The 12,537-nt window shown below is 39.0% G+C and overlaps 1 protein-coding gene across 14 annotated transcripts in view; it reads right to left on the reverse strand.

Annotated features, from left to right (window-relative positions):
- The window catches only part of APBB2 (amyloid beta precursor protein binding family B member 2), a 176,944-nt gene that overhangs the window by 28,805 nt on the left and 135,602 nt on the right, over window positions 1-12,537 (reverse strand). For all 14 annotated transcript variants that reach the window (XM_063401824.1, XM_063401826.1, XM_063401832.1 and 11 more), the window contains one exon: window positions 11,213-11,340. In XM_063401824.1, the coding sequence (XP_063257894.1) occupies window positions 11,213-11,340 (128 nt within the window). The remainder of the gene's footprint in view (window positions 1-11,212; window positions 11,341-12,537) is intronic.

Raw genomic sequence — 12,537 nt, forward strand, 5'->3', positions numbered from 1 at the left:
CCACTGTCAGCATCTGAGATCCTCATACTCACCCTGAGCATGTGGCAAGGACTGGATCCAAGGGTTTCACATACACAACATTTTGAGGGAAAAAGAAAATGAGTTTGTGAGTATGGAACTTGAATTCAAGTTGCAGTTTGTTTCAGTTTAAGCAAAAGGAAAATTTTATTAGAACAACATATTCATACTGTGAGGCCAAGAGTGTATTTTAGCCAGTCCTAGTATCTGCCCTCACACTCCTGCTCACAACTGTACCCTTGCAGTCCTACACTTGAGGAAAAAGCTGGAGCAGGTTTGCATCCCAGCTCATTCTACTGCAGTGAAGAGACTAGAGTGAGAAGAGAACAAATGCTTCCCAAACTAGCCCTGTTTTTTGTTCTTCTGAAGCATCCATCCTAACCCTGACACAAAACATTTTGAGGCTTCCAGGAAACAAAAAATTAGTCCTTTTTGCAAACCTGAGAGCACTACAATATTCTTTAGTTTTTAACAACCTAGAAGCTTCAAACCTCCCCTCATCACGATCACTTACTTCCATCACAAATTATCATGCAGTAACAGCAGTGCTATCTTTTAATGTATCTGAAATTTCCTATTATTTTCGAAAAGAGGACAGAAGGTGAGAGGCAAGAGAGGATGCATTTCAGAAAGTTTAAATCCTGGATTCAGGTAGGTATATGTGAATTTCATATACATCACAAAATGAGTTTCCAAAATCCATGGACGGATGAACAAAATTTGAAATACTACCTTGAATCCTAAAGGCTCCAAAGTGACAAAATGAATATGGCGTTTGTGAATGCCTGAGTTGGCACTCCAGAAGAGCTTTGTTTGTCTTTTTTACATTATGGCCCTTGAAGCCATATGTGTACCTCACAAATGAAGAGAGGGCAACAACAATTGCTCAGTTTGCTTTGTCTAATTCATCTCATTATGTTCCTGATGGTGGTTGAGTAAAAGCAGAGATGAAAAGCTATTTCCTTAAATAAATACACACAAGTGTCCTCCAAAGAGAAAGGAAAAAAAATTGAATGTTTCTTAGCAATTTATTTTCTTGTGAGTGTGGGTACTATCAATCTTAAACACCTATCTACATTGTTGGATATACATACATAAGTTTCTTTAGGTTCTTCAGACACTGCAAAAATGAACAGGCAGAAAATAAACTTCTTAATCTATGAAGAAAGACTGATGAAACACAACTGCAAAGCAGATGCAGTTCAATACACCCTTAGCAAACTGAACTACACTCATGGTAACCTGCCAAAGGAAGGACCTTCACTGCTCTGAGATTGTCTGCATAAGGACCCAGGAGGGCCCTTCCCATCTGAGCTACTAAAAAATAATTCTGTAAGTAATCTACAGCACCTCTTTCTGCATATTGTTGGCAAATACAGCATCATTACCAACACTGCTGTGTCAGTATGAGGTATCCCAGAACACAGGCAAGCTAATTTTCACAGGGTCTTGTCTGAAGTGGAAAGACTCACTTCACTGATATTAAACATAGGATGAGGAGAATACTATGTCAAATATTGAAGACAGAGACCTTGCAGACCTGTAACTCTTTCATACTCTTTGAAAAATCATAGTAGGCTCCTTACTTTTCCTCCTGCTATTTTGCACTCGTATGAGAACCTTAGTCCCGCTAAAGATATAACATTTACACCATCCTGATACCCCCAGAGGTTCTGCATTGATTCTGCTGAGCAGTATTCAGGTCTTGGAGGTCCACCTCTGTAAGTTATAGACTCACTCAGCTCATAGTGAAGCTAATAAAAACTTCCCATCAATTATAAGGGGAATTTGGTCTAACTCAGGGGGCACAAGTGTACATCCAGGCAGCTTTGAAATTAATCAAGGTGGGGAGAGAGAAACTTCCAGCAATGAAATATTGAAATTTTAGAGATAATTAAATTCTATGTTTAATGCAATAATTCAGATTAGAAACTGAAATAATTTTTATGGAATTAAGATGAATAGCATTTGAGTGAAGATGACTGTCATCAGAAGAGGTACAATGCACGCTATTTTTTCAATGTCACAAAGCACAAGTTTCTTTAAAAAATACAGATGTTAATGTAACAATTTCTAAATACAACCCAAGTCAGTCAGTAAATAAATCCCTAAACGTTTAGGACACTTGAATTATCTGTTGACAAAAATCTTTTCATTTGCTCAAATTAGTTTTTAAATTTCTACTATCAATCTGCACATATCAAAGAGGTTTCAGCTGGCAATCTACCTCCCTTGCCAGAGGCCAAATTCTGCTGAAAACCCCTGACAAACAAAGGCCCTTTTCCATAGTGGAGTCAGCATTAGGAAAGAAGCCAACATACTATTCTCAGAATCAAAATCCTGAAGTGAAAATGCTTTCTAAATACATGGAATGGATAAGATAGTATATACTATGATTTACATAAAAACGTACTGCATATAAATATTTGAATTGCAATCATCTAGCAGCAAATGTGAAAATCCATCCAGAGATAGATGTGACAAATAATTGAAGTATTAAATTGCTAGCAAGAGAATCCTCTTATATTTTAGAGTCATATTTCAAATCATTATATAAGTGCAGGTAATCGAGTTTGTGACTGTGCATAGAGAGAGACACAGGTCAAAGTCTGTAGTTGTTTTACTATTGCATATAGCAAATGCCAGAAGACATTCAGTGGTCTACAAATATGTAGACATGTCACAAACCCTCTTAATATCAAGAAAACACTCATGCAAACATCAGAAGTGTTTTTATGTACGTGGATATAAATATTTACACAGTAGAGGTGTATATAGAAACCTCCTACTATCTCTCTCTAACCCACTAGTACAATACTGGCATAAGATGTTTGCACAGGAAGAAGAGCTACACAGGTCACTTTCTGTCTGTACTTTTGCTTTTAAATTTGCTACATTAGAAAGTTGTGGCAGTCCCATATTTTATTAACTAGCCTAACAGTGAAATAATTGAATTAAATACTTTCTGCTGCACAAAATATTTTTTACTCACCATTATTTTTCATGAAATTATTGCCTAGTAACAATTTTTACGAAGTCAAAGTTTTGCTTACAATAGAAAACAATCAGTAATTACATGTCTTGCAAAAGGTTGACATTTTCAAGTGAACCACTACATAACAGAAAAGTCTTTGACTGCTCATACAAACATACTACAATCAAAGAGCTTAAGCAGAGAGCTTTATGAACTTTTAGCCAGCAAGGTGTTAGTAAGTTTGCTTGGCACAATTTTTTGTAAAACATTACTCTTTTCTTCAAGGGCCTATGCCTTCTGTGGCTTTTCTCCTCAGAAGGTTTTTTTATATATCCACCTGAATACTAACTGAACAGCTTCAATACACATTAGACTAACAAGGTGAAATCACTAGTGGACTAATCTGGTTTTCTCTCATCTGCTACAGAGATCTTAGAATAGAATAGGTCTTGAGATGAGAACGAAAGAATACAAAAAACTTGCAATTGAGGTATTTTTTGTTTTGTTTTTAAGAAAAGTGTTATTTAATTATTTGACAACCACTTATTCCATAGGTGGCTTCCTCTATACACAGTCCCTATGCTGATATAGCCTCTGACAGATGTGTAATTAAAAGCACCTTCAGCACTGCTGAAGATAAAGAGGGTGAGTGAAAGGCAGGCACCTTCCATTGACTACAACTGGTTTGGAAAGGAAGAGACTAATTTTTGTTTGCACAGCCTCCTTGGAGAGGAGTCAACAGAAGGTGGATGCACCCAAGTGATGACCACTTGGTAAACTTGATGACCACGAAGTAAACAAGATAAGTTTAAACCATCTTTGACTGTGAGGTAAGATCAAAGCTTCTGGGTGGTAAAATCTAGGAGGATTGTAGAGTCTGGGAGTAAGAAACATGTTTTCTGTTGACAGCTACAGAGTGGACAGCAGGTGCTTTTTGCATCACTTGCATCACTGTTTTGCCATGGAGTTGAAGCAGCAGTTACAGAAATCAGTCTGGACACAGCATCTGCTTGATCAACATGCAGCAAAAAGAATAGTAGAAGAACTCATAAGATTTCCACCACAAACTGGCAGTCAGTAGCTCTCCCAAGCCACAGACACTTTCACAGGCAGCTCAGCTATTCTCGAGGGACACCTGTGAAAGCCACTTAAATTCATGGATTCCTCGAGCTGTATCCTAAATTGTTTGAGCTTAATAGCTGAAATAACACGGAATGTGTGCAGATTTTCTAGCACAAATCCATATAAAGGCTTTAAGCCAGGGACTCAGTCAATATAGCATCTCATTGAGACAGCCTGACCACGTCACAGTGGTTATTTGTAGTCCACATCTAGATATATAATTTATTTTAACTGAAAGTTTTACAGTTAAATATTTTCAAGTGCTATTTAAAAAGGTTAGGTTGGAGATCAGGAGGAACTTTTTCCCAGAAACAGTGACTAGACTTTGGAATAGACTGCCCAGGGAGGTGGTAGGGTCACAATCCCTGGAGGTGTTCAAGAAAGACTAGATGTGGCACTTGGTGCCACAGTCCAGATGACAGGATGGTGATTGCTCCAAGGTTGGACTCATTGACCTCAGAGATCTTTTCCAACATTCTGTGTTTCTATGCATTCATTTTTCACCTCATTAGTGAGATTACTCAGAAAGGATAGAGGATGCTGCCCCAGTTGAAGCCACCAGCAACAGAAAACCATTGGTGCAAAACCACAGGTGTTTTAAATTAGATAGTATTTCAAGTTAATACCAGCCTATTTCAATGCATCTTCAGTATACTGTGTCTTTCATGTTAAATCCTGAAGCTAAAATAAACCAGTTTAATGAATCAAAGTATGAATGCACACATGCAGCTTTCTGCACCCACTTGACCATATTTGCTTTAAATCCCATTAATCCTGTAAGCTTGACTGGATTCCCCCTTTTGCAGCTGTATTGTTTCATTACTCTCTCCTAGAACACATTGAACCTTCAAACAATAATGCCAGAACTTATGGATATAAATGGGAAGTTTACCTTAAATAACTAAACTATTTCTTAGTGAGAAGGGAAAATGCTACTAAAACATACAGAAAGGGATTTTCAAATGCAGCTGGCTTAGGGAATAAGAAAAAGCAAAAGATAACTGTAAAAACTCAGCTAAGAAGGAAGGTCAGAAAAGCCAGTAAAATCCTTTTCCTCCAGTGTAATCCTTCACCTATGCCCTATTTATGTGATTCCTTACAGTATGTTTTGTCCTTATTCCAAGGTTACAGAGAACGAAGGGAATAGGCAATATTGATTAACGGTGTTTCAGAGATTGAAGAGCTCAGCTGAAATTACACATTCTTTGAGAGGTGTTATTTTTTCAAAAGAGCAGGTGCAAACACCATTTCAGTTTTAATTTATTTTCTGCTTTTCTTGACCATGTTGCTAATTCAGAAGAGACAATTTATTATTCATTATCTTGTGCAGAGAACACAAGCTGAGAAAACCATATTGTTGAGCTGGAAACTTCACTGCAGCTGTTTTCATCTATACACTAGCACACAGTCCTTGCATTCATCCTGGTAAAATCACCTGTTGCTACTGAGGTGAGTGTCTTGGGTTGCAGTATGTAACCAAAATGTGTATTCTATTTGCTGTCTGTTGAAACTGGTTAGGGAGGGTTTTTTTTCCTTTTGTATAACCCATTCCTCATAACTCCAGGGGTAAGGGGCAGGTGTCTTCTGTCAATGGGCCAGCTGTTAAAACCAGGTGGGGCAGTGCTCTTCATCTCTTCCACAACCCATCCTCCCTCCAGGGGATATCTTCTGTTAATGGGCCATTAAGGCTCACCACATGACTGATACAATTACATCATCCCATTGTGAGATGCTCCACCCAGTGGGAGGAGCCAACCATTCCTACCTGGATACAAATCTGAGACTCAGAAACACCAGGGCAGCCTGTTCCCACCGGATTCCGAGGAAGACTGGACCCATCTCGCCACCACTGGACCCTTCTACAGGATCACCTCTGTTCCACAGAACCATGTCTGTTACTCCAGGAGGATTTATTTGTACTGCTTCCAACACTCTGACCAACAGTGTCAGGTCATATTCTGACTATGTCAGGGTTTCTAGGATTTTTGTTTGTTCCTATCACCAATTGTTACCCACACTTATTAGAATGACCCTAACCCTTATAAAGCAATTAATGAAACATGAAAATTTGATGAAAATTGTAAAAGAAATTCAAAAGAACAGACAAAAAAACTTAGTAACTCTCCAACATGATACAAAAAAAATGAAGTCCTACAAAAAATAAAGCAGGACGCAAGCCACAGTTGGTGGGATACACTCTTTAGATAGTCACCAACAGCAACTAAAGTCTTAAACACCCTATGTCACCCCATCATTATTTTACTGATATTAATTAGTATAAATTTAATAATGTCTATTGTAATACTCATATAGAACTAGAAGATGTTAAAGCAAGTAGCAATTTTAACCTCATTATCTAAAACACATAGGATAATGTTAAAAAATAATTATCAAGATAGTTGGTTAGGACTAAAAAGAAGTCCCAGTAGTAGTAAAGGAATTTACTAGATCTATAGAAAAGGGGGGGATAAGACAGAAGTTTGAAAATTCCAGCTGGTCTTTATAGCACACTTAAGAACATATACTGCATTTTAGAATGTATTTTAAATAGTGCTTTAGAACGTATTTTCAACTACATTTTAAAAGCCATTTAGTGAATATCAAGCGCTGTGTTTGTTACCCTTTACATATTTCAAAGCAGTAAAAGCATCTGGGGCCCCTCAGATAAGAAGAAAGACTTACCTGAACACAGCAAAACAACAAAGCTAAGAATACAGATAAAGAAAAAAATACAGACTCTTAGCCAGCAGAGACTAATTCCTTACCTTAAAAAAGTGACAAAAAAACCAAAGCATATGCAAGAAAAATAAAAGTGAAGAGTTGACTGAAGAAGACTCCATTTCCTTCATCCTTCATCCTTTGGAGACCCTCAGAGACCACCATAACAAACTAAGCATGGCCAGAAGAGCATGGAGTTAATTACCATACGAGGTGAGGATGGGCAAATACAGAGAATAAATATATATAAGGCAGATTGTGCAATGCCATGCATATGTAAGACCTCAGAGAATAATGGGGGGCAAACTCTCTGGTATTTGTGAATGTCTTTACTAAAGTTATTTCCCACACATCTCAACTTCAATTAAAATACATACCATTCTAACAACCATTATTAGTTGTGGAATTCTTTTCCACCCCATTTCAAAACTACTGGGCAAGAAACTACTGGGCAAGAGTTGTGCTCTCCTTTTGTTTTGTCTCCAAATGCTTTTTTGTTGTGTGTTAGTGCTCTTTCAGCGAATGCTACATCTTTTATGCTACCACTCAAAGCATGTTTCCTACACTAAACATCTCTATGCCCAAAACATATTGTACATCTGATTATGCACTCAGAAGTTTGTTCTTTCTGCTTGTCGTTTTGATCTTCTGCTATTTAACATCACATGTTTTTCCTACAATCTTATTTTTTAAAATGTGTAAATTAAACAAATCAAATTTCAAAAGGAGTGGGGTCCAGAGCTGAAAGTTATTCTGGACACAAAATTTCTGTAAAAGCACCTATCAAAATTCTTAAAAATAGCTATGAATAGGAAAGTTCTGAAATAAAATTTCTTACGATGAAAAAAACCCAAATTCCAATAGAAGTGGCAAAGAACATTCATGTGCCAGCAAATGAAATATTAAAGCTGGTTTTGACTTTGTGTTTAATACCTGAACATAATATATATTAAAATTTAATAAACTATTTCTTGCTGTTCCTTACAGCAACTGGTCAAGAAATATCATGCTCTCTAGAAACACAAAATGTTCTCTTTGAACACAGAAAGGCCTACTCCCACTACTGACAGTAGAAACGTGAGAAAAAAATTAGTTTATTTCCTCTGCCAGTTTGTCTGTATTGTCAGCGTCATGTATAAAAATTCCTTTCAGGAAAACAGTTGAGAAAGTGTACACTTTTTATGACCAAAAGGAAGAACTGGCTTTGAGGGGCTCTTGTTGCTTGTATTTTTAAAAATGGACCTGTACTTCTCCCACATAATCCATATCTAAACATTTTTTCTTAATAGAGATGTAAGTTTCTGCAGAAGTCTTAGCAGAACTGCAATTCACCTTTGGCCCCCAGACATGGCATGAAAAAGGACAGGAGTGGGAACAGAGATTTCCTGTCTTGCATGTAGCTTTTGGTAAATGTTGTGGCTACCACAGCGGGTCAGAGCAGACAGAATGACCTGTGCACACACAACCTTTCCCAACAACTCCTGCCCTATTGGTAGGGTTTATGTTCATCTAGGAGAGTTTGCTAGTGCCTCCCACCCCCAGACACATTTCACCAAAAGCATACAACGTTGTTGGTGCCACATGATTGCAAAAGGTACATTTCTCTTAAATGTTTAATGAAAACATCTATGACCAGTTCTGTCTTTAGAAAAAGTGGGTACCCAGCCTGAAGAAATACGATTCATTATCTTACTTTACAAAGAACATTATGGAATGACTTTATTTCACATAGCAAGGTAAGTATTTGGGAAAAGAACTGTAAATGCTTAAAAAAAAAAAAAAAAGAAAATCAAAGCTGGCATCCTTTACTCTGTAAAGCTGCGTCACATTTAGGTGCTCCTTAAAACGCTCTATTTATTTTCTGACCGAAGCAGGGTACTACAAAAACTGACTTGAAGGGAAATGTGTAATGCACCCATTTTCTAATGCAAACAAAGAACTCTAATGCTTTATTCATTGGGAGTTAAAACCTTTTTACTTCCCAGCATTTCAAACTGGATTAGCCCCTTTTAGATGTCTTAAAAATCTGTACCTATAGAAGTTAAAAACAGTTAACCCATGCCCAGCCGACTATCAGTCATTTATAAGAGTAAAAAATTAGAAACCTTTAGTCACCTAAAAAATTAATCACCTTTCCTTTTAGAAATTTAGCCATTGGTAATCAGAAACTTTGAGGCACGTAAAACAAGTCTCAGAAAATCTTTTACTGGGAAAGATTTTTTATTTTTGAAATTACATTTCCTATCCAAAGTTAGAGACAAAAAACCCAGACCTTTACTACTGCAAGTATCTTGACAATCACAGAATGGCTTGGGTTAGAAGAGACCTCAAAGATCATCTGGTTTCAACTCCCCTGACTTAGGCAGGGGTCCCTTCCACTAGGTTGCTCAGAGCTCCATCCAACCCGGCCTTGAACCCTTCCAGGGATGGGGTATCCACAGCTTCTCTGGGCAACCTGTTCCAGTGCCTCACCAGCCTCACAGTAAAGAATTTCTTCCTGAGATTTACTCTAAACCTGCTCTTTTTCAGTTTGAAACCATTCTCCTTTGACCTGTCACTACATGCTCTTGTAAATTGTCTCACCTCATCTTTCCTGTAAGTTCCCTTCAGGTACTGAAAAGTCACAATTAGGTCACCCTGAAGCCTTCTCTTTTTCAGGCTGAACAAGCCCAGCTCTCTCAGTCTGCCCTTACAGGAGAGGTGCTCCATCCTTCTGATCATCTTTGTGGCCTCCTCTGGACTCGCTCCAACAGATCCTTCCTGTGCTGGGCCACCAGAGCTGATGCAGCCCTGCAGGTGGGGTCTCAGCAGAGCAGAGCAGAGGGGCAGAATCCCCTCCCTGGCCCTGCTGCCCACGGGGCTCTGGATGCAGCCCAGGACACGTTTGGCTCTCTGGGCTGTGAGTGCCATGGCTGGGACATGTCCAGCCTCTCACCCACCAGCACTCCTGAGTCCTTCTCGGCAGGGCTGCTCTGGATCTGTTCATCTCCAGTCTGTGCTGATACAGGGGGTTGTCCCAGCTCAGGTGCAGCACCCTGTGCTTGGTTTTGTTAAACCTCGTGAGATTTCCATGTCCCCACTGCTTGAGTTTGTCCAGGTCCTTTTGGATGGCATCTCACCCTTCAGGAGTATCAACTGCACCGCTCAGCTAGGTGTCATCAGCAAATCTGCTGAGGGTGTATTTGGTCCCTTCATCTATGTCCTAAATGAAGCTGTTAAGTGACACTGGCCCCAACACAGATCCCTGAGAGGCACCACTTGTTACTGATGTCCATTGGGACTCTGAGCCATTGATCATTATCCTCTGTATGCAACCATCCAACCACGTTCATATCAGTCTAACAGTCCACTCATCAAATCCATATCTCTCCAATTTAGAAAGAAGAATGCAGTGGGAGATTGTGTCAAAGGCCTTTCAGAAGCCCACATAAATGACATCAGCAACCCTTTCCTTGTCCAGTGATGTGGGTACTCCATCACAGCCACTACTGGTCATGCAGGACTTATCCGACTTTATCAATCATGGACACAAAAAGCAGAAGCTTGCTAGTGTTACTAAATCCTCACTATCCCAGGTACTGTCCTAAGATCCTGCACTTCCTTGATGTGAATGGCAACGTTTTCACTACATCAAAATGCTCAATCAAACTGGGAGACAGCTCACTGTCCTGCTCCAGATAAGTCACTTTCACAACCCTGTTTCCACAGCAATGTTACATGACAAACAAGAATGCAACCAAAAGATCAGTCAGGAAGGAAACATAAGGAAAGACTAAAGGCAGGAAGACCTTTAGCACACACTCCTGGATGCTCCCTACCATAAGGAACAACTTCAGCTTGCAGGCAGCACATTTCAGGGACAAACCTCAGTTTTCTGCAACACCCTTAGAGATTTTTTTACAACAAGAACTAGAAGTAATAGTAATGACTTAAACTCATTACTTTTCCCATCCAACTTTTTCTCAATCACATTAAATATCTCAAGAAAGTAGAAACACACACATACAGTCAGAGCATTGGTAGTACATTTAACTTGAACCAGCAGGAACACATGCTTTCACATAGTCAGGAGAAACATATTATCAGACATATTTGAAAACATGCTTTTATACCAAAAAGTACTACATATATCTGAAACAAATCAATGTTACATGTGCAGTTTTATGCACCTGAGTTAATCTGAAAGGCTTGTTCAATGCAGATTTAACAAAACAGCATATAAGCAATACACTACGAAAAGCAGAGAGTTTAAAAACTAACACCAGCAACAAAAAGAAGAATTTACCCACCTCCTCATAGGCCCTGGGACAGAATAATGTGTGCTATGTATTAGCAGAGTGAAAGAGCACCAAGTCAAGACAGTCAAGAGTGAACACTCACCGACCGTTGTCACGCCCCACGCCCCAGACTCTGATGCTCACAATGGGCTGCGAATGCAGAACTGTGCGGTCCATGGGATCAATCAGGTTCAGCATGTCATTTTCCAGTATGAGGTACATGTCCTTGCCCTGCAGTTCCAGACAAAGTACAATTACAGAGTGCATCACCCCCTCAAGGTGTAATGTCTGTGCTGTTCAGACTAGCTTCATCATTACTCAAAGTTTTGGGTTGTTCCAAGAGCAAATGAAAAAAAAATCATACACTTCTGGTGTGAAAAAGATGTAAGATGCTATCTTGCTGCTATATGTTTAAACAATCCCAAACACAAAAACCTTTGATGTCTTTTAAATACAACTCATTCAGACCCAAACTACTGAGTTATTCAACAAGTTATGTGTTTATCTGTTTTTCAGTAAATTCTTCCAAATATTGGAGAAGTCATGGTCTGTTCTCATAGCAAAACCTTTTATCAAAACCTGTTCTTTTTAGGCAGAGTTCCTTCCTTGAAAGTGTTTTGTTTTCATAAACTTTAACCAATGGATTATGGGAACAGATAGCAATTTGTACTGTCAAAGGATTTACTCTTTGAAGAAAGATTAAAGGGGAAAACCTAGGATTAAGACCTGAATGTGAATTCTCCTAGTGACTACAGAATCTTGGAGCCAGGACTTCTCCCCAATTCTTCTGGCATGTAAGAACAAGGATAATGCTTTTTTCTCTTACAGGAAACAAATTTAAAGATGATTTTCCTTTTGATGCTAATTCACAAATGCTTATCTTCCTTCTCTTGACAGCATTTGTAATAGGCCTGCTGCCTCTTCTATGACATGTAATATCCCTCTTCTTGGAGGCTGTACATATATTCTTCAGACCACGAGATCCTTCAGAAATGATCCTGGACCTATTGCTGAGCAGTAAGACAAGCTCCTGCTGATCAGAAGGTGGAAGCTATCACCTAAATATAGAGTTAATTAATTTCCTCCCTGTTGTGCCAGAATCTATACATGAACAGAAAGAATGGAAAGGGTCTGAATCCCTACTGACTAATGTTTCAAAACTGACCTTTTTCTTCACCTCAGTGACACAGAAACCCTCTTCCCGCTTGGTTACAGTGGCTCAAGTCTTTATGATATCTAATTTTGTGTCTGTATAAGAAATACATTTATGCCACTCTGTGAGGGCTTTCTGCCACTGTTTGTAGGCAAGGCAGCGAGGGGCAGGCACTGCCCATCTCCTCTGCCAACCCCAGATCTCCTAACAGGGATTCCCAGGGAAGCTGTGACACAGAGCTGGCAGTGCAAGCACTGAGAGGGATGTGGCAGAGA

Source organism: Prinia subflava, chromosome 7, assembly GCF_021018805.1.
Source record: "Prinia subflava isolate CZ2003 ecotype Zambia chromosome 7, Cam_Psub_1.2, whole genome shotgun sequence".
Classification (NCBI taxonomy): domain Eukaryota; kingdom Metazoa; phylum Chordata; class Aves; order Passeriformes; family Cisticolidae; genus Prinia; species Prinia subflava.